Here is a 25461-nt window from a genome sequence, read left to right as displayed (position 1 = left end):
GGGGAGGGCCAGAACTCAGCCCAGAACGCTGGAACTCACACTCCCTACGAGGGGACGCGCTCAGGATCCGGACTCCTACTTCCCGGTCCGGTCCTGCCCAACTGTGGTGAACCCAGTTTTTTTTTTTTTTTTTTAATTTTTTATTGTTGGTTGTTCAAATGAACCCAGTTTTTCTCCTTTCGCCCGGACCTTAAGACCTTCGCAAAAGAACGTGCAAGACCTGAGGCCTCTTCCGGTCCATGACTGTCACGCCGGACTTGTGGAAGTCACCAGCAGTCCAGGGGCTGTGGGGGTCACGACGGCCGGCCGGGGTTTATGGAAGAAATCACCAAGGGTCAGAGGGGGCGGTGAGAATTACCACGTATCACTTGGAGGCTTCCGGGAGAGATCACTAGAGAATGGAGATGGCGAGGGCGGCAGAGATGAGGAGTCCTTAGAGCTATGGGCGGTCAACCCAGATCACAGCAAAGGATCTGTCCACATAGGTGCCAGGGCCGGCCTTAACACTGGGGTATGAGGAATCTCTTTTCCCCCAAACCCCGAGAGCTGCACCTTAGATGAGGCTGAGCCGAATGATCCAGACCTGGGGCTTCAGTGCTACCTCATGTAGGGGCGCCTGCCTGTTTTCGTCGCTTCGTTGGGCGACTGTCTGATTGCCTGGAGATTATGAGTGTGCTGGCGGTAGGAGCTAGCGGTGATGTGTACGCGCGCAAGCGAACTTCTGACTCCATCCCTTGTCCATTGGGGGCCAACAATCCTATTCTAAATAGTCCCTTTCGCCCCCTCGAGGCCCGGTGAAACTTGACAGCGCGTTTTCAGACCGCCCTGTACTTCCCTAAATTCTTCCGTTAGGTGACTGAGAAATTTGTAATCCGGCGCGTAGGGCTCCAGCCTGGAAGGAGCAGAGACGTGAAATTGCCAAACCCAACCCGCGTCCAAAGCTGGAGCCGCTCCTCCTGCTGTCAGAAAAGTGGGTCCCTGCGTCTGGGACAGTGAAAAAGAGAGCGCAAGACCCGGGCACATCCCCAGCTCATGCCCAGGGAAGGGACGCAGCCCAAGAAGAGAGGGGAGACGAGGTTGGCGGAGATGCCTTCCAGGCCATGCCACACTACAATTTGTCCCCACTTGGCAAATGAAGAGACTGAGGCTTCTGGGCCGGATGTGACTCGCGCCGGAACCCAGCTACCCCGACAGAGTGGTAGGTGGACCTGGGACAACTAGAACGTTCCCCAAGGATTGCAGTGGTGCATAGCAACCCTTCTCCAGACCGCCCATCCAAGCGACTGCCCGCTGTCCCTACCCCAGGGAAAAAAAGAGAATCGTGCACTGAGAGAGGGGAGAATGTAGCTCCTCAGGCCCCACCCCCAAGTTTGGAATTTCAAATATTTATTCGTGGGGCTGGACGGAACTGCGAGATAGGCCCCTCCTTTTCCCCCCCATCCTTTGTCAGGAGTCCCGCCCTCTGGGCTGTGCCCTTCCAGCCACCTCCCCTTTACCTGTGCAACCCTACCTTTCCGGATCCGTTTCCAAAACTACCTTGGCGTTTGCATCTGGCCTTCCCCGCCTCCTGTCTGGCACCGTTTCCTACTGAACAGTCCCGGCGTCCCTGCAGGGCTTTCCCAGAGCCGCTTGTCACTGTTGCCCCTTCTTCAACCCCATTCGTTTAACCTCCAAACTATGTGCCCAACTCCTCCAAAAGTCTCCCTGTCGAGGTCAGTTCGTTGTGGCATCCTTGGTGATCCTGAACCCATTCCCACTAGAGAGGCGCTCATGTTCGCTACCCAGGGTCTCCACTGGGTAGCGAACCCCAAGNCCCCACTGCTAAGGGTCCTGATCTCCAAGGCCAACAGAGTAGCTAGAGCTCTGGGCTCCTCCGCGGTTCCCATCCCAGCATCTTTGCAGAATTGCGTCTGAGTTCCCACCAGAGGGCGCGCTGACTCTGTAGTCAGAACCCAATGGTGAGGATCAGAGGGCAGGAACGTGCTCCTGCGGGAATGAGGCTAAAATGCAGATGCCCTGGACTCCGCTTTCTAGGCCGCTTCTGTCTGGCTTGGAATCTTGTAGCTCCTGGATCCTTGCACATTGGCCGAGTCTTAAAGCTTGTTTTTCAGGGTCCTCAATCTTTACTTCACTCTGCCCTAGTCTGTACCCCAGACACATTGTGATTCTTTGGATCCATGGGCTGCTGAAGCAGTCACCTACCTACATATCTCTTTACAGATCTGGGAAACTACTTATCTTTCAAGACCCATCTCTAATGATTCTTACTCTGAACAACCTTCCTTGATGCCTAGACCAAGTTAGATGATCTGGTCTAGGCCTCTTGTCTCCAGGATTCTGTGTTGAATTACTAATTTGATCAGTTTGGCCTCTACTTCAGGGAGGCTCTGGCAGGAAGGAATAGGGGTCTGCTGAGGGAGAATCACTTGGCCTCCAATGGGCTCAGCTGTGATCACCAAATCAGTTTAGAGGCCTTGGTTGGGGTTTGGTTGACCCAAGCTCAGCACCCACCTGGTCTATGGTTCCATGCTCCCCTCGCATGGAACATGGGATAGTGAGAGGAAATGCAAGGTCCAGTAGCAGCAGAGGCTGTATTCTCACACATTACAACTGGCCTGGCTCTTCAGTCTCTGAGTTTATTCCCACTACTGGTCTTTACTCAATGTATTCCCCTCTTCAAACACACCCTCCTTCTTTCCCAATCTTTTCCAGAATTCGCATCCAGCACTGCTGACCATTCAGTCCTTTATCTCCACCTCCAGGTCTGACAAGCACCAGGGTCCTGTCATGGAAGAGGGATGTTGTAGAGAAGGATGAATACATTCCTTCAACATGTATTAATCATCTGCTGTGTACCAGAAACTGTGCCGGGTAGTAACTAGTAACCAAGGATATGATAGAAAAAAGACAGGTGAAGGAGTCGTGGCTCAGTGGTAGAGCACTTTCCTGGCATATGTAAGGCACAGGGTTTGATTCTCAGCACCACATAAAAATAAATAAAATAAAATAAAGATTATGGGCTGGGGTTGTGGCTCAGCAGTAGAGTGCTCGCCTAGCACATGCGAGGCCCTGGGTTCGATCCTCAGCATGACATAAATATATAGAATAAAGCTATTATGTCCAACTACAACTNAGGGTTTGATTCTCAGAACCGCATACAAATAAATAAAGATCCATTGACAACTAAAAAAAAAAAAAAAAAAAGGTGAAGAGCTTGCTCTTGCAGCCATTGTAGTATAATAGGAGCCAGGCGAGGGATGCTTCAATTCCAGTGGTCATTTACGAGCTGAGGCCTGAATGTAGACTCCCCCAAACTGGGGAATGCAGGGTAGTCTCACTGTAGCAAGTGCAGAAATCCTGAGGAACGGGACTTTATATCCTGTTCTAGGCAGAGGTTATCCTGTTCTAGGCAGCAATAAAGCCATTAAGGCTAAAAACAAGCCAACTGGAGAGAAGGGAAAGTGAAGTTGTGGAAACAGAGCCAGACCTCATTCACTGTGAGTGAAAAGCATACCATGGGAGTTCTGTAGGTGGGCTTAGGAGGAGAGCGATGGGACTTGACATAATTTTTTTGGGGGGAGGAGTACTGGAGATTGAATCTAGAGGCATTTTACCACTGAGTTTCATTCTCAGCCCTTTTTTTAAAAATTTTCTTTTTTTTTTTTGTAGTTGTAGATGGACAGCATGCTTTTATTTTATTTGTTTATTTTTATGTGGTGCTGAGGATTGAACCCAGTGCCTCACATGTACTAGGCAAGTGCTCTGCCATTGAGCTACAGCCCCAGCCCCCACCCCAACGCTTTTTTTTTTTTTTTAATATTTATTTTTTAGTTCTCGGCGGACACAACATCTTTGTTTGTATGTGGTGCTGAGGATCGAACCCGGGCCGCACGCATGCCAGGCGAGCGCGCTACCACTTGAGCCACATCCCCAGCCCCCCCAACCCTTTTTAAAATTTTGTAAAAATATTTTTTTAGTTGTAGATGGACATAATCTTATTTATTTATTTGTTGTAGTTGGACACAATACCTTTATTTTAATGTGGTGCTGAGGATTGAACCCAGGGCCTTGCGTATGCTAGGCGAGTGCTCTAACGCTGAGCCACAACCCCAGCCCATAATCTTTATTTTATTTTATTTATTTTTATGTGGTGCTGAGAATCAAACCCAGTGCCTCATACATGCAAGGCAAGCGCTCTACTGCTGAGCTACTACTCCAGCCCCCGCTTTGTAAAATTTTGAGACAGGTCTCACTAAGTTGCTTAGGGCCTCCTTAAGTTACTGAGGGTTGCTTTGAATTTTTTTTTAAATATTGTTTTAGCTGTAGACAGACATGATGCCTTTATTTATTTATCTGTGTGTGGTGCTTAGGATTGAACCCAGGGCTTCACACACGCAAGGCGAGTGCTCTACCACTGAGCCACAACCTCAGCCCGGTGGCTTTGAATTTTGCATCCTCCTGCCCCAGCCTTCTGAGTAGCCGGGATTACAGGCATTTGTCACTGTGCCTTTGCAATGACTTAATGTTTAATGATGTCAGTCTGGCATGTGGAAAGCAGCCCACAGGAATAAGGGCATAAATTGGGACACCAGTGAAGAGGCTACTGTGGGGATGAAGGCAAGGCAGTTTAGCATTGGGATGGGTAGAGCTGGCAAGACTTAGTGATCATCCAGTTTGTGGGATGAGAAGCAGGGTGGCATCCAGAGTCCAGGATGACCCTAGGTCTGTAGACAGGGGGAATGGGTAGATGGTAGGCTCATTGAGTAAAAGTGGGGACCCTCACCTTCTGACCCTTCTCCACAGTGCCAGCAAGGGTCATTGCTGACCAGGCATTGCCATCCCTCATCCAATAGTCACGGTTCCTAATATCTGAACTGCTTGTGGGAGTGGGCTATCAGTGAACTCCTGAGAACAGGGCAACCCTTCCAGGGCCCATGGTCACCTGAGGCTGCTGGCCTGTTAAGAAGTTTAGTGTGGCCAGAGTCCAAATCTACCCAGGTCCTTTGATCCCTTCTCTCTATCATGTAACTCTTGGCTCTGGGCTTCTGACTTTCCCTAATCCTGGCAGAAGGGTCTCTATGGTCTCCCATAGTAGGCCTTCAAGAGCAGTCTTCAGTGATCTTCTATTGGTGCCAGAGGTGAAGGAAGGGGAGGCAGGGCTTGAGGTAGGGAATATTTGGACATCAGGAGAGGAGGTTACCCTAATGACTAAGTTTCAGTTTCAGCATATGAACCCAGGGGCAGGCCAAGATAGAGATCATCTTTAACACAGGGTCAGCTGCTTACCAAGAAGAGGGAAGTGGTTAGACAGAGGTCCTAGGACCAGACAGGGATGAACAGGGTGTAGCTGGCCCCAGGGAAGGGATGTGTGGAAGACCATGACTTCCATTCCCCAAACATACTGGTCTCTTTATCCCAGAATGAGGCATGGGTGTTGATATCCAAGCTGCTGTCCAGTTCTCGTCCACATTGTTTGCCCCAGATTCTTGGCGTAGGGAGTCTGTGTCCTCTCTGGATCCCTAGGTTTGCTTGGAGTGGAGTAGGAGGCAACACAAGCTCCTAATGCCCCTTCCACTCTTCAGGGTCCAGGCTCAAGCCCATTCCCATCCCGAACTGCCTCATCTGGTTGAGTACCCCAGGCTCCACTTCCCAAAACGCTTACGCTGAGCCACAACCTAACTAGTATCCATAACCACAAGGTCAGGACATAGGTAGAGGGTCCTTGAGCCCGGTGACTAAACTTACCCTCAGGGCAAGTTGGGAAGAGCTGGTGTGGGGATTGGGCAAAGGTCCAGGTTAACTGCTGGTAACCTAAGGCCCAAGAACTGCCCTTGACTCACTTCCCCTCTTCTTGCTTTGCCAGGGGTAGTTAAGCCACTATGATGAGCTCGGACCCGGTATCCCTCTAGTGGTCAGGTGGGTTTCCTATCCTCGAGGTTTGGGAGGCTCCAGGATCTGGAATGAGGGCTGCGCAGCGTGGACCTCCGATGGGTACGCACCGGGTGAGTTGGGTCAGCCAGGGAGATTGAGAGCCGGGAGCCCAGCGGCGCCTAGAAGGGCTGATCGATGCTCTCGGCACGCAGCGCGGTGGAGAGAGCCAACCCCTGGGTGGACAAGGGCGGAGCTGCGAGCTAGGGAGGGAGGGACGCGTCTGATGGCGAGTCGCTATTGGCAGGCTTTTTGCAGGAGGTGCCGCGGGCGGCGGGGTTAAGCTCTTAGCCACTGTCCCGGCCTAGGCACGAGCTCGGAACACTGAACCCGCACCTCGGACCTGCAGTCCACCGCCGCACGCCATGGACCTACGCCTCTGTCCCTGCCGCAAGGCCCTGCTCCCGAGTGGCCTCCTGTTTGAACTGCTGCTGCTGCTGCTGCTCGCGGACCCGGCGCTCCAGGCCCAACGTCACCCCCCAGTGGTGCTGGGTGAGGCGTGCGTCTGGTGGTGGGTCGGTCCAACTGGACTGGGAGAAATAGGGCCTCTCTCCGGTCTGCAGCTAATAGTGAAATGGGGGATCGTCTTGGTATCAGTCTTGTCACCTGGGTCTGCCAGTCCACCACCCGCCATTCTGGGCAAGGGTGTGGTCAGCCTCTTACCATCTGCCCCTGGTTAAAAAAAAAAAAAATGGGAGTGAGTGGGAGTGATACCACCCGGTTGTCCACTCTATCAGCAGTCCCACAGCAGTGCCAAGTTTTGCTTCGCCCTATCTCTATTTTGTAGCTGGAAAGAGGCCGTTGGGCTCCATTCCTGGGGCTGGTGGGGGTGGGCAGGGTTGCCTCAGAGTTGGCCTCTCATTGGCCTTGGTCTGAACTAAATGTTACTTTTAACCCCTCAAGTAGTCTGGTACGTTCCATGTTTCAAAGGGCACTGCTGGAAGCAAGGTATTTGGGGAAAAGATTGCTATTCTAGCTGGTCACCAAGCTCATTTTCCCTCACCCTCAACTTATCAAATGGATGGCAATGAGCTGAGGGAAGAAGGCCTCAGGGAAACAGGATTACTGAAGACAGGGGAAAGGGTTGGGACAATAGTCATGGACAGGTGTCAGGGAACATGCATGTACACTCACCTCTTCTAAACCCAGTTAGACCAGGCTGTTGGGACTGAGTGACTTCCTTGATCACTCCCTCCTTGGTTTGAGGCCTGGCAACTACACAGGAACCAGTGTTTCCTTGTGTTGGTGGGCCAGGATCAGACCTCTCACTGGAGAGCCTTAGGTGCCTCCTTCAGCCCATATTTCCCATTTAGAGATGGTGTGTCAGTGGCCTGCCCAGGACTCCAGGGAGCAGAGGCACACTGAGGCATACCTTACATACTGTGTCTGCTGCAGCCACCCCTCCTTTGCCCACCCATGCTTTTCTTTTCTTTTAATTCATTTTTTTAGTTTTCGGTGGACATAACATCTTTGTTTGTATGTGGTGCTGAGGATCGAACCCGGGCCACACGCATGCCAGGCGAGCGCACTACCGCTTGAGCCACATCCCCAGCCCCCCACCCATGCTTTTCTACTGGGGATATTTTAGTGGGGATGATGCAGACCACAGAAGAGTAGAGTAGATAGGCAGCATGGTTTCAGGAGGCCCCAGTAGAAGTTCCAGGTCAAGAAATGCTCAGTCAGGTGTGGTGGAGCAAGCTTGTAATCACAGCAGCTCAGGAGGCTGAGGCAGGAGGATTGCAAGTTCAAAGCCAGCCTCAGGAAAAGCGAGGTGCTAAGCAACTCAGTGAGACCCTGTCTCTAAATAAAATACATATAAGGGCTGGGGATGTGGCTCAGTGATTGAGTCCCCCTGAGTTCAATCTGCCGTACCAAAAAAGAAAAAAAAAAAAAAAAGGAAAGAAAGAAATTCCCCAGGGGGATTCTGGGGCCCGGATACACCTTGGAATTCCTGCTGTCTTGATCCTTTCTCCCCAGCTTTCCAGAGTGGGACTAACAGTGACCCTCAGAGATGGAGTCTGCTGGGCAAGCCAACCTGGATGAGTAGGTGTCAGAGAAGGCTTCCTGGAGTATGATGGAGATCAAACAGGGAGATTCCTTCCAGGGAGAAGGAACTACAAATCAGGAGATAGGCAAACTCTGGGCTGGCTGGCTGGAATGTGTGATGGGGGAAGTGAATTGGGTAGGGCTCATGACTTGTTGGGTCATAGGGACTTTATCCTGGGGGTCACAAGAAGCCATGTGTGAGCTAGGGAGTTCTGAGCATGAGGGGTGTGGCATTGGGAAGTATGTGGTTAGCACACAGACTTTTTGCCTGAATTGGTACTAATTGTACTCATTAATTTGTCCAGTCCTTGCTTAAGTCAGCAAAGGAGCCTCAGATCTTAAAGGAGCCTGAGCAGATAGAATATTAACCTGCCCATTTTCTCAGGGAATTGGGATGATAGTGTTAACTCAGAGACCCCTTGGCAGGCAGTGGTGGAGTTGACCTTGAGGATGAATCCTCTAGGTGTGGATGCCAATTGGTGGAAGAGATAGCAGAAGCCAGAGAAGTGGGAAGAAACTTTTTAGGCAAGTCATTCCCGCCTTTCTCTGTTTCCTTATCTGTTAGATGGGGATAAAGATAACCCCTCCCAAGGTTATTTGAGGCAAATAACCTTGTATGACTCTTATCCTAGTTCTGCGCTGGGGGTCTTAGGAAGCGGCCATTGCTATTTTTAGAGGCCTAATAGTCTGACCAGGGCAAAGGGTATCTGGGAAAAGCAGATCTGGTGACTTCCTCTTTCAGCCATTTCCCCCTTTGTTGGAGGCAGTAACCTGCCTAGTCCACAGGCATATTTTCTTCATACTGGAGACTCCTTGCCTTTTGCACCCACATCATTAAAGGAAGTGTCTTCTACCCTGAAAACACTGGAGTGGTGCACAGGGAGGACACACCCTGTGCTGGGCTGGGTTCAGTCAGTAAGCAGTGAATGTCTGGGGCACTGAATGCTGGCTGTTCATCAGTGGTCAAGGATCCTAAATTGAGCTGTGTTTGGGAAGTGTTGAGAGCATGGCATGTGGGGGCAGGTGTGGCCTGAAAAGGTCAGTAGGAGTAAATAGACTATAAAGGGCATTGAATACTGGGCAGTAAAGCAATGGTGATAGGCTTAGGTGTCATAAAGGGTCCAGGGCTCTGAGTGGACTAAACAGGTTGCAGGGTTGTAGTCAAGTCATCTTTGGGATCTGGTCACACCCACACCTTACTAGGCTGTGACTGGAATTGTGTGCTATTTCAGGATAGCTGTCACCAGTGCCAGCTCCCAGCTTTGCTAGGGCTCTCCAGATGATCTACCCTCTGGAACTTTCTTGGACTTTGGCTTTTAGCAAGGCCTAGGGACCTTAGTAGTCCAGCAGGTACCACTAAGCTTCTCACAACTGTTTCTGTTGATGGCTTCCCTCCTACAACCGTACCTTAGACTGCCTTGTCTGGATTCAGTTCAGTTGCCCCTGTGCTATCTTGTTTCCCACTTCCTCTCTCAGGGAGAACAAGGCCGTCTGTGTGTGTGCGTCTTTTTTTTTTTTTTTTTTTTTTGTAGCCTGGGATGACTTAAATAGAAGTTTAGGCCTTAAGGATTTCTATCTAATGACAGGGCTGTAGTCTTGGCCAAATTAAAAAAAAAAAATTTAGTTTTAGATGGACACAATATTTTTATTTTACTCTTATGTTGTGCTGAGGATTGAACCCAGTGCCTCATGCATGCTAGGTGAGCACTCTACCACTGAGCCACAATCCCAGCCCAAATTTTAGGGGTTTGAGAAAACTCAGAGGGGTCTCCAAGCTCCTTCTAGTCAGAGCTCTTATTTGGATCCATTAACTATAGAAGCAAGAAAAAAAGAAAAGAAACCCTGTATGTGCTTGTGGGGGATGGTTCAGGTTAAGATCTTATTTGTCAGATAAGGAAACTGAAGCTTAGCAGGGGGAAGTGACTTTGCCCTAAAGCCCCTTCCAATAATCTGAATGGCCTAGGAGGAAGTTCCAGTGAAGATTTATTTTATCTGGAGTTTGGGAGATTGTTAGGGGCCTCCCCACAAACATGTCAGGCCTCTCCCAAGTCCCCCACAGGGTATGTACCCATAGGCTTTGTATGTGCCCTACAACAGTAATAGCTGATCTGCATGAAGATGATACCCTGGCTTCTATGTCAAGGTCCCTGCTTTCTGACTTTCCTGCCCTGTGCTTTAATTTGCAGAGTGGAACTGCAGAGGTCTGCCATTATGTCCATGGCTCTGCAGAGAGGAGGCAGTCCTGCTGTAGACTTGAAGGTTCTTGGGGGTCTCCAGCTTGCCAGAGTTCACAGATGTCCTTTGTACCCCCACAGTGCCTGGTGATTTGGGTAACCAATTGGAAGCAAAGCTGGACAAGCCCTCGGTAGTGCACTACCTTTGTTCCAAGAGGACCGACAGCTACTTCACTCTCTGGCTGAACCTCGAACTGCTGCTGCCCGTCATCATTGACTGCTGGATTGACAATATCAGGTGGGGGCTGGGGCACACAGACAGGTACCACTCACCCGTGGGGCCCAGGAAGGCCTCCAGAGTCCATTTCCTTCTCATCTGTATCTCAAGAGACCTTGAGGTCAGTGACCTCTCCCTCCCTAGGCCCTCAATCTGTTCTGATCTGATCTGTCAGCCACCTCTGCACTCTGCTAGGAAGAACTCTCTTCCCCTTTCTGTTGCTCTTGTCCTTCCTCTCTCCAGTTTAGCCCTTAGCCTTCAGACCTTACACATAGTTTCTATGCCTCGTCCAGCCCCTATCTATGGCCCCACTGTTCCCTTTGTCTGGGTCTTGGTCACAACTGCCTCTGTAGCTGCTTGTTCTTCCTAGGATATGCTGTGTCTCCATGTCTTTGTACATGCTGTTTTTTCCACATGGAATTTACTTTCATGGAATTTATACTTTCATCTGATAAATTCTCTCCCATTTACCCTTGAAAACCTGACCGTAGTTCCTTTATGAAATCTCTCCTGCCAATCCTTCCCCAGGCCGCATGAATGCTTCCTTTAACCATCAAGTGCCAAACTATGTTAAAAGGATGATTCCCCAAAATTAAATATAGGCACTGTACATTTTGTATACAGTCTTATGCCACATTCAATCCCAGACTGCATTTGTAATGGTGGTTTCATAAGATTATAATGGAGCTAAAAAAATACTGTCACCTAGTGATGTAACCATTTAACCTAATAATGAAATGTATTATGCATCTTTTATGTTGGTGCTGGTGTAAATAACCCAGTACGTAATACTTTTTTGGGGGGGCGGGGGTACTGGGGATTGAACTCAGGGGCACTGAACCACTGAGTCCCAGCCCTATTTTGTATCTCATTTAGAGACAGGGTCTCACCTCGCTTTTGCTGAGGCTGGCTTGAACTTGTGATCCTCCTGCCTCAGCTTCCTGAGTCACATAATACTTGATAATAATAGTAAACCAGGAGCTGGGGTTGTGGCTCAGGAATAGCGCTTGTCTAGCATGCGTAAAGCACTGGGTTTAATCCTCAGCACCACGTGGAAAAAAAAATAAATGTATTGTTTCCACCTACAACTAAAAATTTAAAAATATGAAAAAAAATAATAATAGTAAAAGTAAACCACTATATTACTGATTTATGTATTTACTTACACAATATTTTATTGTTATTTTAGAGTGTACTCATACTTATTAAAAGAAAGGGGGGGTTACTGCAAAATAATATGCCATGTTAATGTACTCTATGATGTTGCTTTAGTTAGCTTTTTTGTTGCTGTGACCAAAAGACCTGGAAAGAACAATTAGAGGAGGAAAAGTTTATTTTGGCGCTCAGTTTCAGAGGTCTCAGCTCATAGATAGCTGACTCCATTGCTCTTGGCCTGAGGTGAGGCAGAACATCATGGTGGAAGTGTGTGGTGGAAGAAAGTAGCGGGGAGTATGGCACCAGGAAGCAGAGATAGAGAGTGCTCTAGGGCTGGGGATGTGGTTCAAGTGGTAGTGAGCTCGCCTGGCATGCGTGCCGCCCGGGTTCGATCCTCAGCACCACATACAAAGATGTTGTGTCCGCCGAAAACTTAAAAAAAAAAAAAATATTAAAAAAAAAAAAAGAGAGAGAGAGAGTGCCCTACTTAGAAGGGACAAAATATATACCTGGCGGCTGGGATTCTATTTCAGTGGTAGAGCACTTGCCTAGCACGTATGAGACACTAGGTTCAATTCTCAGCATTACATAAAAAAATAAAGAAAGATATGTGTCCATCTACAACTAAAAAATTTAAAAAAATATATATATATGTATATATATATATATATTAGGTTATGCTTATGGCCTAATCAGTTCACCTCTGAAATTTGTTGCATTGCCTCATACGTGAGCTTTCTAGGGATAACTCATATGTAATCATAACAGATCACACAATGAAATTGCCAAATGACCCATTTCTCAGAATGTTTTGGTACTGGGCATTGATCCTCCTGCCTCAGCCTCTCAAGTCACTGGTTTACAGGTGAGTAACACCACACTCAGTGAACGAGTGCTGTTTTTAAACTTGCTTTCCAGGGACTGGAGGTTTGGCTACTAAGTGTTTCCCTGACCTGTACAAGGTCCTGGGTTCCATCCTCAACACCTCAAAACAAGACTAAGATTTTCTTAGTTCTGGACTAAGGAAATCTGGAAACTCAAAAAAGTTACAAAATTGACTACTCACTCAGCTAATAAGTGGCAAAATCAGAATTCAAACTCAGAAATTGTGTGACTCCAGGTTAATGTTCCCTCTCACACTGACTTCCCTGAGGGCAGGGATTATAACTGTCTTTATAGCAGTAGAAGCAAGAACACTGATGCTCAATAAACTTTCACGAATTTAAAGTTTTCCCCAGATACCTACTGGCTACTTTTCCAGGTACCCGGCTTTCCCTGTTTATGTTGCCTGCTTTGTTCACTATTTTTTCCTCAGTGTCTGATTTGTGTGTGATCAGGGTTATTTCTGGGCTGTTGATCTTCATTTCTATTTTTGTACTGAAGACATGGCCTTAGGTACTGCCAACTGGAGGTGTGGGTGGTTACTGAGAGGGGCTTGTTTGCCTTTGTTGAGCCTCTGACCTGTTTAGATTTTTAAACAAAACTGCTTTGGTTTCTTTTTTATTTTATTTTTTTCCCCTTTGGATGTCAGGGATTGAACTCAGGGGCACTCAACCACTGAGCCACATCCCCAGCCCTTTTTTGTATTTTATTTAGATACAGGGTCTCACCAAGTTGCTTAGCACCTTGCTTTTGCTGAGGCTGGCTTTGAAGTCATGATCCTCCTGTCTTAGCCTGCTGAACCACTGGGATTATAGGCGTGTTCACCACTCCTGGCTGATTTTCTTGTTTCTTTAAATTTTTTTAAGTTGTTGATGGACTTTTATTTTATTATTTATTTATATACAGTGCTGAGAATCAAACCCAGTGCCTCACACATGCTAGGCAAATGCTTTACCGCTGAGCTACAACCCCAGCCCCTGCTTTGATTTTCTAGAACAATTTTCTGCACTTTGTTGGATGGCTTTTGGGATAATCTATAGAATGAGGAGAATGGGCCCCTAGGACCTATTATTTGGGTCAGTGCTGGGGATCTTGTCAGCTTTTTGTGATCCCTGTCCCCCAACATCCCCCCATTCATAATATAGGCCAGGTACAAGGCCTGGGCTGAGGTATATAGAGGACAGGTTTACTCTTCTTCCACTTTGTATACAGTCAGTGTAAGAATACAGTCTGTGGTAAGTACCAGAAAGCCTCTGTGGCTGATCTTTAAGGGGGTGGGTAGTAACTTCACATTTTCTTGGGCATCAAGGCCACCGTAGGAGTCCTAGCCTGGCACAAGACTTTTCTTCTATCTTGCCCCCAACCCCACATTCCCATCATTCCTCTAAGCCCTCCCAGCTCCCTACCTGAAGCAGAGGATAGAGCAGCCATGTATTCAGTCCTGAAGTGGGGGGGGGTTCCTCGTGTCTGGTTCTGTTTTGCACTGTAGCTATAGAAATTATCTATATCAATAGAAAATTAACAAAAGGGGTGTTAGGGATATCAAGCAACTGGCATACATGTCATGGTTTTAGGAGTTTGTTGGCCAAAACCTGTGTGTTATAGTCACTGGCAGGTGAAATATAGATATATGCAATATCTATATCTACCCATCTATATAGCTCCATCCATCTATATCCTTGGGATACTAAGCAAGTCATTTGAACATGGTTCATTCCTGTCTTCTGTTGATGGTATGATTGGGATGAGGCTGGCTACTGGGTCTAATGCCTAAAGCAAGAGGGACCTAGCTATACCCACATGAGTCTGCACAAGGCTTTTCTTCTGTCTCTTTATCTGGCCATGACATTCCTCTGGGTTTTGTCTACCTTCCTATATTCCTACCCTCCTAGCAGCTACAGTCATAAGGCCCTGAGGTGGCGTCCCTGTCTGATTCCGTTATGTGCTATACTCACCATCTCTTTTGCCCTGTGATGCATTGTTGGGTGGCAAGAGCTAGATCTACAGCGAGGGAGTGATGGGAGCCTGCAAGATGGGCTGCCTTCTGGAGCCAAGTGTGAAGTTCACAGCAGAGCTAGGACTGGCACTTCCTTCTGACTGGTCCAGGACCTCATTCTAGGGTAAATGACATTAGAGAGAAGGGAATTTTGCTTTGACATGAGTCCTGTGGTCAGTCTTTGGTGTAAGCCTCAGTGAGGGATTCTTGTTTGGATGTGGTTATTTTTTTTAATATTTATTTTTTAGTTGTAGGAGGACACAATATCTTTATTTCATTTTTTTTTTTTTTAATGTGGTGCTGAGGTTTGAATCTAGTGTCTCACGCATGTTAGACAAGCACTCTACCCCCCTACCACAACCTCAGCCCCCTGGATGTGGTTATTCTGATCCATGCTTTATAAACATGCTTTGTTACTTTTTGGTCTTTTTTTTTTTTACATATAACTAAACCCTGGGGATGAGAAGGGAGTATGACTCAGGTCCCCGTATCAGTTTCCTCATTTTGTTTTTTGGTGCCAAGGTTCAAACAACAGGGCCTTGTGTGTGCTAAGCAAGCCAGGCTTTCTTATGGTAGTTGGAGATTTAGCTCTGCCATTGAGCCATATTTTCTGCCCCACAGGGCAGTATTGGGACACACCAAGCTTAATGTCACCTCTGGATCACCAGATCACTATTCTCTCCCAACAGGCTGATTTACAACAGAACATCCCGGGCCACCCAGTTTCCTGATGGTGTGGATGTGCGTGTCCCTGGTTTTGGGAAGACCTTCTCATTGGAGTTCCTGGACCCCAGCAAAAGCAGTGTGGGTATGTAGCTCCTGGGGCTGGGGCTAGAGCCTTTGCTGGACTCCTCAAGTTGGAGGAACCCCACTGGTTTGAAGGGGTAACCTGTGAGCTATCTGATCAGTGTGGGCACAGAGCTCTTTACTCCTCCTCCAGAGATCCATTTGGGAGACATCACAGTCTTTGTGTCAGTAGTGGTGTGGGTGTCTGGTGCTAGCTGTACCTTCTCTAATCTTGCATATTTTTGTCTATAGGTTCCTATTTCCACACCATGGTGGAGAGCCTTGTAGGCTGGGGCTACACACAGGGTGAAGATGTCCGAGGGGCCCCCTATGACTGGCGCCGAGCCCCAAGTAAGAAGTCACCCTCATTCCTTCCTCAAGGTTCTGGGAGGTGGGCAGAAGGCAATCATAGCTGCCATAGGTCTTGAGCTCTCAGCCCTGGGCTCTCCCCTATCTCTGGGCCCCTGTGGTCACACCAATACCCCTGGTCAATCTTGTCCTATTCTTCCCCATCCCTTATCCCAGGACCTCTGGGCCTCTGAACCCTGGGGAGGGTTGATAGATAAGACTGATGGGAAAAGGGGCCCCTTTATCCTCCCTTTATATAAGCTGGTGGGGAACCAGACTGCTTCCATTTGGGTTTTAGCACTCTCCCCACCCTCTAGTCCTGGGTCTGGCCTGAAGAATGGTCAGTGGTGCAAGCCCCAGGACCCTTCCTGCCTGACCCCTGCTTGGCTCTGGCCTGCAGATGAAAACGGGCCCTACTTCCTGGCCCTCCGAGAGATGATCGAGGAGATGTACCAGCTGTATGGGGGCCCTGTGGTACTGGTTGCCCACAGTATGGGCAACATGTACACACTCTACTTTCTGCAGCGGCAACCACAGGCCTGGAAGGACAAGTATATCCGTGCTTTTGTGTCACTGGGAGCTCCCTGGGGGGGCGTGGCCAAGACCCTGCGCGTCCTGGCCTCAGGTAAGACCTACCTGGCCCAGTGTGGGTGGCTAGTCCCAGGAATGCCTCCTTTCTCTCCTTCTTGCTAGGCCAACACCCTTCATGTCACTTCCTTGGTTCAGTGCCTTTCTTTCTCCAGAGCAACATTCCTTTTCAAATATCTTTTTTTTTTTTTCCTAAAAGAGGATCTAATACTACTACTAATTTCACATCTTTAATTGATAGCCCTTGTAATCTGTGTTTCTCACACCTTGTATTTGGAGAGGCACAACTGCTGTCCTCACAGCCACTTGCTTATGCATATACACCACAAACATATACATGCACACGCATTGCTAGGTCTGGCTGCTGAACTTGGTTTGTCCCAAAGGTCTTTGGAGTACCTTCTCATTCCCCCTCGCCTGCATCCTCACTTCTTCATCTTCACCTGTGCCCCAGAGGAGGAAGGCTGGACCACCATTTCCTGTTTATGAGTTGTACCTCCATCTGTGGGCAGGGGGGGAGCCTCTATGGGTAATGCAGGGAGGAAGCAGGTGCAGATCTGGCTGGGCCTGCTTGTCTTGGCAGTTGGGAAAGTCATCACCTTATTGGTTCCTCCGTAATCCACTTGCCTTTTTATGACTGTCAGAATTTTCTAGTTATAGCCATGGGGTGGGGCTTCCTGCTTTAGGAAGAAGTTTCTCTCCCTTTGCCAGGACTCTGTGGGAGCCCTGAGGACCTTCACTTTGGGGACTGAGCCAGGACCATGCCAGGCTTCCTCGAGTCATTAGCACTGTCTGACTGCTTGGTCAACTATTCATTATAATTGGGTCAGGCCCAGCACCTGTCTTAGTGTCCTGAGTTGTCTGGATAATGAGGTCATGACTCAGACATTCAGGACTGGGTGCCATGATGGAGTTCAGGCCCCAGCCCATTTCAGAGTTTCCTCCTTTTCCTCAGATGCTAGAAAATTGTCGTCAGCACTGGCAGTCCAGGAGTGGGGGGTGAGATGTGGGAAGGTGAACCCCTAGGGGCATCCCTTTCCTCAGAATCTTATAGAAGTCCACAGCAGGCAGAGCTAAGGTCATATGGTTTCTGTTTTCAGATATTGTGGCCCCTGTCTCCAAGTTCAGATCACCCCTAGAGGTCTCACTGGCTGATGGGTGTGTTTGTGGTGTTACATTCCAGTAGGTGAAGGTCTGACTCTGTCTGTAGCTTCCCCTCCTGCCCTGTCTCCAATATCATGGCCACCAGATCAGTGCACAGGCAGGTAGGTGGGATGAGATCAGGCTGGCTGAATTCTGTTCTGAGCTTAGGAAGAAAACAACATGTATATAGTTCAATGTGATAGAGAGGACCTATTGCTTCACCTTAGACAAAGCCAGTGCCCACAGGTGTGGTGATAACATGTTTGGAGGAGGGTACCAGTTACAAGTGAGGAAATATAATAAATCACTAGGAAGAAGGGGAGAAGGGGAGATGGTGAATTGCCTAAATCCCTTGTGAGGAAATGCAAAAGAAACAAAACAAACAACAACAAAAACAAACAAACAAAACAAAAAACCCCACAAAGTTTGGATTCGCTTCCTAAATAAATGTAGCAAAAATAAAGGGAAATAATATCTTAGCTATGTGAGAGGCTGAGGCAGGAGAATCAAAAGTTTAAGGGCTGGGATTGTGGCTCAGTGGTAGAGCGCTGGCCTAGCACGCGCAAGACCCGGGTTTGATCCTCAGCACCACAAAAAAATAAAGGCATTGTGTTGTGTCCATCTACGCCTAATAAATAAATAAATAAATAAATATTTAAAAAAAAAAAAGTTCAAGGGAAGCCTGAATGTAACTCTGGTAGAACACATGTGGGAGACCCTGAATTAAATCCCCAGTACCAGAAAAAAAGGGGGTGGTGGTGGAAGGGGAACCATAAAAGCTAATGTAGAAGTGGCTGGGGATGTAGCTCAGTTGGTAGAGTGCTTGCCTTGCATGCACAAGGCCCTGAATTCAACCCTGAGTTCCACCAAAAAAAAAAAAAAAGCTAATGTCAGGATGATGATTAACAGTGTAGAGATTCCAGAGTATTGACTGGGCCATTGGCTGGGATCCAGCAGAGGACATGGTCCTGAACCTGCTGCCCATCCTATTTGTGTTCATCAGCACAGAACTGATTGAAGTCCTCTCCCTGCAGGAGACAACAACCGCATCCCTGTCATTGGGCCTCTGAAGATCCGGGAGCAGCAGCGGTCTGCAGTCTCCACCAGCTGGCTACTGCCCTACAATCATACCTGGTCACCTGAGAAGGTGTTTGTACACACACCTACAACCAACTACACACTGCGAGATTATCAACGGTTCTTCCAGGACATTGGTTTTGAAGATGGCTGGCTCATGCGGCAGGACACAGAGGGGCTGGTTGAAGCCATGGTGCCACCTGGTGTTCAGCTGCACTGCCTTTATGGCACTGGTGTCCCCACACCAGACTCCTTCTACTATGAGAACTTCCCTGATCGCGACCCTAAAATCTGCTTTGGTGATGGTGATGGCACTGTGAACTTGGAGAGTGTCCTGCAGTGCCAGGCCTGGCATAGCCTCCAGGAGCACCAAGTGTCATTGCAGGAGCTACCAGGCAGTGAGCACATTGAGATGCTGGCCAATGCCACCACCCTGGCCTATTTGAAACGTGTGCTCCTTGGGCCCTGATTTCTGTGCCAGGCAGGGCTGCTGAATGGCTTGGCCATGGGGTTTCCCCCAGTCTCTGGGACTGTCATCAAGCTCCTGGGTCTTGGGCTTTGGATTATCTGCCTTGAGAAAGTACTGTTTCTTATCCTTCCTCTATGGTAGTGAAGAAGGAGGAAATAAGCATGGACTCAAGGGACACTTTATAGAAAGAATGCTGCTGCTGTTGGATTTGTTGTGACCTCAGAAATGGGCTCTGTGGGGTGGATTGGTTGGTACCTGGCCCTAATCTCCAACTTGGGGGTCATACATTCCTTCTACCCCTATGGCCTTTCCACACTTGCCCATTGGCCCTTGGACTTCCTGTGAGAGATGTTACTTAGCGATGGTCCCTGCCCCCACAGGTCCCAGGGTGACCCTTTTCACATGCTGGCCTCAAGTAGGCCTGCTGTTGGCCATGGGTGGCTGGAGCTGCTGGCTTCCCTGTGCCCTCACTGGTAGACACAGTGGCCTGACTTCAGGCCATGGGGTAGGCTTCATGGGGTAGCCTGGTACCCCCTGCAGGCAGGGGCAATTTGTTTTGTTTTCCATGGTTCCCAGATCCAGGGGCATATACTCCACTCCTACCTCTCACCTCCAGGAGCAGCCTAGTCTGGATCAGGCAGCAGATGCTCCCTCAGTTTGGGGGGCTGTGTCCCAGAAGCCCTGATCCCCTTGGTTGTGCTGTGTCAGTCCTAGGATTGAAGCTGGCTCCCTTGGCTCTGGGACTGTGGTTCAAGGAGAGCTGTGCCAGTGCCATGACCTTTTAGGGAACTGAAGGAAGCAACCATGGCTGCTCAGAGCTGCCCTCATGCAAACCCTACCACCACATTACCATCCTGCTAGGGTCTCTTAGAACCTAGCTGGGCTGGCACAGGGCTGAGAGGTAGTGGGTTTCTGACCCACTGCCCAGCACCTTCTCCCAGGAAGCTGAATGGTATTTAGTTTCCAGGGTCTAGCCCAGAGACTTGAGAGTCAGGAGCCTAGGGCCCATCTAGGGGTTTTCTGTCTGCCCCAGGGATGCTGTATGGTCTCCTGTGATAGCTGGGATGGAGAATCTGGACCTGCCTAATGGCAGTGGGTGCCAAATGGGCACATGGCTATAGGCTGAGATCTAGGTCCAAAGCCACCTTCAGGCTGGCCTGCATTGTTGTACCACCAGATTTCACAACTCTAGATTTTCTATGTTGTACACATGCCCAGCATCTGTCTCTTCCTTTATTCCTGGGTGGTGATCCCTGTATGGGGCTCTGAGAAGGCTGTATCTGGTTACTGGCAATAAAAATATTCTGAATGCTGTAAAGTGTCCTGGACTACTCTGAGCATGAGAAGAGGGAGGTTATGGAAGTGTGCGGACAACTAGAGAGGCAGGATATCAGGGACTGGACCTTTATGGCATCTCAGCACCAAAGCATGGCTCCTGTGCCCTACCTTGGGCTTTATCCTCCTACCACCTTTCCTGAAATCCAGTTCACCTCTGAGATGAAGAACTAGGGCTGGGGTTGTGACTCAGCAATAGAGCACTCACCTAGCATGTGCAAGGCCCTGGGTTTGATCCTTAGCACCACATAAAAATAAATAAAATAAAAGTATTGTGTCCAACTACAACTAAAAAATAAATATTAAAAAAGAAAAGAACTAGAATCTGTAATACTAGCCACTTCAGAGGCTGAGGCAGGATGATCATGAGTTCAAAGCTAGAATCAGCAATTAGTGAGGCCTTCTGCAACTCAGCAAGACCCTGTCTAATAAAATATAAAATGGGCTGGAGATGTGGCTCAGTGATTAAGCACCCGTGGGTTCAATCCCTGGTACCAAAACAACAACAACAACAAACTAGAACCTGAAACAGTCCTCTTGGAAGGGGGCTCCTGTCTTCCCCTTATTCCTTCCTGGTCAGACTCCACAATCTGCCTCAGAGCTGGGGGCAAGGATAGTCTTGCAAGTCACTGGCTGGACTCTCCTTCCCAAGCTGTGTCCTCCTTCAGCTCTCAGGTCTCAGCATCCTTTGAACCTAGAATTCCTTTTTCCTCATTTGCCTGTCATGTAGACTCCTTTTGGGACAGAGACTGAGGGAAGCAGAGAAGTTAGGCTGAGACTGGTATAGGCAAAGAGAGATGGGACCAAACAAATGGTAGAGAGGAAACATACATAGGGATGGGGTCCCAGACTGAACTTGGTAGTGGAAAGCCTGGGGCCAATAGGGTTGATAGGAGCCCCAGTTCCTGTCTCTCACAGAACCCCTCAGCCTACACTCCAGACTTTGATACAGTGTTGGCCACTAGAAGGCGCTCATGCCCTCCCGGGACTAACTACAGTACCGTGTTAGTAGGGCTTGGATAAAAGGGGTGAGCCAGAGAGAGGATGAAGATACCTGGGAATACAGAGACCAGCTGCAGATCTGCCCTCTTTAAAAGGATGACAAATCCCAGCTCTACCAGTTCCCGTCAGGTCGCCTGGGCAGCCTCGTGGCCCTCCTCATTCTGTTTCCTGGGCTGAAAAAATATATCCTGCAGAGTGGTGTGTGAAGCACTGATAGTGTTGGAGAATATCTGATTGAGTCCCTGGTGCCGTGGGCTTTCAGCTGATGGGTTGCTTGTGACACAGCAAAGCCAGAGGTTTGGAAGCCAGCAGGTTAACTTATGCAGTTGTTGCAAGGACAAGTGGACTGGCTGCTACCAAGTTTCAAAAGTGTTCAGAACTGTCCCTCTGCCTGGCCAGAGAGGCTGGAGGAGCTGCCTGGAGGTAAAGGGTCAGATGTACTAACCCAAATATGTATATATAGTCCTTTATACTTATGGAAGTTGTTCTAAGCAGAGGACAAAAGAAGTTAGCATTATCAAGGGCTCCTCAGACTGTCATCCCAGGCCTATGGGTGGGTAGGACAGGGAATGGAAAAGGTTTCTTTGGGGGGAGGGGGCAGTACCCGGGATTGAACTCACAGGTACTCAACCACACAGTCACATCCCCACCCCTATTTTATATTTTATTTAGAGACAGGGCCTCAATCAGTTGCTTAGTACCTTGCTGTTGCTGAGGTTGGCTTTGAATTTGTGCTCCTGCTGTCTCAGCCTCCCACCTGCAGCTGGTGGGAGGAAATGGAAAAATTTTTAGGGGAAGCTCAAAGTTATTACAATCTGTATTTTAGGATCATTTCTTATCCTGCAGAGATGGGTTAGAGCAGGATAGGGATTGGGAGGCTATTGTAGCCCAGGAGAAAAGCAATGCTTGTAGCCTTGGGGACAGAGAGGATGAAGAGGTCAGGTGCTGCTGGACCACTAGGTGGAGGGGAGCAAGCATCTGAGTGTAGTTTGGAGCTAGAGGATGTGCAGTTGTCAACATACAACTGGGAGAAATGAATGAATGACCCAGTAGATTCATTGCCCGAGGTAGACAGGAAACCAAGGGGGAGGGCCCAGGAGCCCATGAGGTCAGGAGGAGAGGGAGAGGACAGAAGGATGCAACTCCTCAAAGAGGGGCACCACCAGGGTCGGGTAGAATGAGGACAGAGCCGTGGGGAGGCCCAGATTTTGCTAAGGGAGCGGCAGTGACTGTGTCTGCCAGGGCTTCAGTGATTTGAGTCTGAGCAAAGTGTGCAAGGACAAGTCCTGGGTGTGTGCCTGTCGGGAGCTCTTTAAGTGAACTGTTTGAGTCTCTTTGGATGTGGGGTCCCCCAGCTAAGGATCAGATGGGAACAAGGTAGGAGGGCCCTCTACAGATCCGAATTGTAGCTTCCGGGTGAATGTAGGCCCCCCCCCCCCCCGAGGCTTCCTGTGACTGCGTGCAGGGTCTGGAAGTGGCCATCCAGGACAAGGGTGGCTGGGCCCAACTCAAGGTCCACACCAGTCTCGACGCGGCAGGCTGGGGGCATCCCAGGAATCTGCACGTACGGGCCGGGCCCGGGATCGTGGATGCCGCGGCATTGTCTGGGGCCCGGAAGCGACGCCGCCAGAGGCTGGGGCGAAGAGCCCTGTCCCGACATCCGGTGGCGGATGACGTGGCGGGAGCGGGGGCGGGGCCTGAGCGGCCGCAGCGGCCGTGCGGCTGGGCGACCGAGCATCCTGGCGGCGCCTGGCCACCGAGAGGTAACGGGCTGGGCTGCCGGCCGGGGAGCTGGAGCGTGGGGACGCGGGGACGCGGGGCGTAGGGCGGGGAGGGGCAGGGACCGCCTCCCGCGGGGCTGAACCCTCCGCGCTGCCGCCGCCGCCGAGTGCTGGATGCGGGCCGGAAACTGCGCGGGGCGGGCCGCAGCCGCGTGAAGGTGACTCTGTGAGTGTAAGAGGGACCTGGAGCTTGAGGGTGACGCCAGGAGTTCGGGAGACCCTGAGTGTACGACTGAGTGTGTGAGAAAGACTGTGTGTGTGTGTGTGTGTGTGTGTGTGAGAGAGAGAGAGAGAGAGAGAGAGACCCCCAGGGTCGTGTTGGCTTTGTGAGTGTGCGAGACCCTGAGAGAAGGTCTTTGAAGTGAGAAAAACCACGGGTGTGAGAGAGCCTTCGTGGGTGTGTGAGGGAGAGATCGTGAGGGTGAGAGACTAGGAATAAGTTGTTCCCAGAGAGAGAGAGAGAGACACCGATTGTGAGAAACAACCTGTGCTGTGTGACACGTTGAGCGAGTAAAGGTCTGAGGGTGCAGGGACCGAAGTGTGCGAAGGCAGGAACCACGCTTCTGGGGTTGCTTCAACCCTTGCCTGGGGGTCAGGGCTTGGAGCGCTGTGATATTGGAGCTTGGGAACTGGATGCTCCCGTTATTAATGGTTCCTCTGAGTGTCTCTATATCCTGATGAGAGACCCCAGCCCAATAACTTTAGGCCCAGTAACAAATCACCAGGGCTTGCTTCCGCACCTGCACAGATGTCAGATGTATTTTTCAGAAAATCAGTTAAGTGTAACCGATTAAGAAAGGACAGGATGGTTGGGAAAGGAGCCGGCACGGTTGGGCAAACGGGATCATACAATGAAAAACCATACAATGAATAACAAATGGTTTTTATGTAGTTTTTCCTTTATGTGGTTTTTCCAGGAACCTATAGTGAAAAACAAGTTTACCCTTTAAGTGACCTATATGCTGGATTCAAAAGAGCCAATGAGATACCTGTTACTGTGCTAGGAGGGAAACTGACCACTGTACCCTACAAAAGATCTGTACCCCAAAGCCCGGTGTGCCAGTTCACCGAAGCTCCGGCTGAGGTTTCGCTGAGCACCCGCAGGCGCCTGTGTAGCAATAAATCGCCTCTTGCTTTTGCAGCCAGTGTCTCGTGTGCTTTTCCTTGAGCAGGGAGTCGGAGGGTCTTTCATTTTGGAGGTTTCACCGAGATCCCCCTCCCCCTCCGCGCCCCGGTCCGAGTCCCTGCCCGAGGAACGCCCGGCAACCACTGGGAGGTAAGCTGGCCAGCTCGTGTCATTTTGTGTTTCTTTTGTGTTTCTTTTGTTCTCTGTCTGCAGTCTCCGATCGTTGTCTGTCTGTGCGCAGCGTCTGCACGATTACGGCGTAGTCGCTCTGTATTCTGGGCAGCTTGAGAAGGAGTTGACGAACTCGGACTTCTCCCCTCTCCCAGGGATCCGGAGGGCCCAATTTTTGGGGCCTCAAGTGTTTTCGAAGAGTACTCTGTTCTGGTGGGTGATGGAGTTCCTCCTCCCCCTAATCTGATACTTTCGGTTTGTGCCGAAGCCGCGCAGCGTTCTTTGTGTTTTGTGTCCTGTCTGATTTGTATCTGTCTCCTTGCCTCTGCATTTTCTCGTTCCACCTGAGACTAACATGGGACAATCCATAACAACTCCTTTGAGTCTCACCCTTGACCATTGGCAGGACGTCCGAAATCGGGCAGACAACCAGTCAGTAAAAATTAAAAAAAAAAAAAAAACGGGTAACACTCTGTACCACGGAGTGGCCAACATTGGCCCACCCTCGGAGTTGAATGGCCCCCAGGAGAGTCCCTCCATCTCTCTCTCTAATCTGCAAAGTCAGAGATTGTCTTTCAGCCGGGGCCACATGGCCATCCAGATCATGGCTTTTAACCTTTCAGGACCTCTGCGAATCTCCTCCTGCATGGGTGGGGTCCGCGCAGTCCGACGGGAGGATTCCACCCGGCGGTATGGCGGATCTGTCCCGTCCCTGTTCCTCCCGGCCCCTCCACCCACCTGTCCTCTCCGCCCCCTGGCCGTCTCCCCTGGGGGGGGAGATGCTCCGGCGGGCGCAAGGGGACGGGTGGACAGAATCGGGGGTGAAGTCGGCGGGGGACCGCCCCTCTTCGCGTCCTCTGCCGGCAACCAGCTGCCACAGGGCGAATTTCCACCACAGCGGGGCGGGCGGGGTCGGAGATGGAGTTGGCGGGAGACTGCCCTGCCCCCTGTCTGCCCAGTGAGCAGGGAAAAAAAAAAAGCAGCTCAGGGGCACCCGGCTCTCTCCCTCCCTCGTGGGGGTAGAAGGGAACGGGTCCCCAAACCTCCCGAGTGTTATCACAGGGCCAAGGAAGCGAACGGGTCTTCCTGGAGTCGGGCTGCTTGGAAATGCAGCCCAAGGCGGATGATAAATTCCATCTAAGGCTGAATACTGAGACTAGGGAAGCAATGTTTTCTT

At 49.9% G+C, this 25461-nt stretch overlaps 2 protein-coding genes and 1 non-coding gene across 8 annotated transcripts in view; 2 read left to right on the top strand and 1 right to left on the bottom strand.

Annotated features, from left to right (window-relative positions):
- The first annotated feature begins 22 nt into the window (after nucleotides 1-22).
- Pla2g15 (phospholipase A2 group XV) lies at nucleotides 23-20183 on the top strand. Of its 5 annotated transcripts, none has more exons than XM_015496172.2 (8): nucleotides 33-1198; nucleotides 5864-6002; nucleotides 6187-6420; nucleotides 10290-10446; nucleotides 15148-15266; nucleotides 15497-15595; nucleotides 15993-16217; nucleotides 18358-20183. In XM_015496172.2, the coding sequence occupies exons 3-8, from the start codon at nucleotides 6294-6296 to the stop codon at nucleotides 18867-18869; spliced, it is 1239 nt and encodes a 412-aa protein (XP_015351658.1). In that variant the 5' UTR covers nucleotides 33-1198; nucleotides 5864-6002; nucleotides 6187-6293; the 3' UTR covers nucleotides 18870-20183. The 5 variants fall into 5 exon arrangements, with proteins under 5 accessions (XP_048648583.1, XP_048648582.1, XP_015351658.1 ...); XM_015496171.2 differs by having other exon boundaries at nucleotides 6176-6420; XM_048792625.1 differs by lacking the exons at nucleotides 5864-6002; nucleotides 6187-6420 and having other exon boundaries at nucleotides 27-347; nucleotides 853-1198.
- Nucleotides 13583-13714, bottom strand: LOC125613175. Its single transcript, XR_007343673.1, has one exon. It is a non-coding gene; the product is annotated as a small nucleolar RNA SNORA51 (small nucleolar RNA).
- A 1886-nt stretch (nucleotides 20184-22069) lies between the features above and the next one.
- The window catches only part of Slc7a6 (solute carrier family 7 member 6), a 40107-nt gene continuing 36715 nt past the window's right edge, over nucleotides 22070-25461 (top strand). Inside the window, exon 1 of one of the 2 annotated variants that reach the window (XM_048792622.1) lies at nucleotides 22070-22969. In XM_048792622.1, coding sequence (XP_048648579.1) covers nucleotides 22796-22969 — 174 coding nt within the window. In that variant the 5' untranslated portion in view covers nucleotides 22070-22795. Of the gene's footprint in view, nucleotides 22970-23018; nucleotides 23154-25461 lie in introns of those variants that run through there. The other variant, XM_048792623.1, reaches the window with a different exon arrangement.

Source organism: Marmota marmota, unplaced genomic scaffold (genome assembly GCF_001458135.2).
Source record: "Marmota marmota marmota unplaced genomic scaffold, marMar, whole genome shotgun sequence".
NCBI classification, from domain to species: domain Eukaryota; kingdom Metazoa; phylum Chordata; class Mammalia; order Rodentia; family Sciuridae; genus Marmota; species Marmota marmota.
This window is presented reverse-complemented; position numbering and strand designations above follow the sequence as displayed.

Excerpts from the sequence above, each read along its gene's own strand:
- Pla2g15 (XM_048792625.1), top strand. The coding sequence starts at position 1,033 with ATGCCCAGGGAAGGGACGCAGCCCAAGAAGAGAGGGGAGACGAGGTTG. Across the intron at positions 1,199-10,289 it reads CCAGCTACCCCGACAGAGTG|TGCCTGGTGATTTGGGTAAC; the intron begins GTAGGTGGACCT and ends GTACCCCCACAG. Across the intron at positions 15,596-15,992 it reads TGACTGGCGCCGAGCCCCAA|ATGAAAACGGGCCCTACTTC; the intron begins GTAAGAAGTCAC and ends TCTGGCCTGCAG.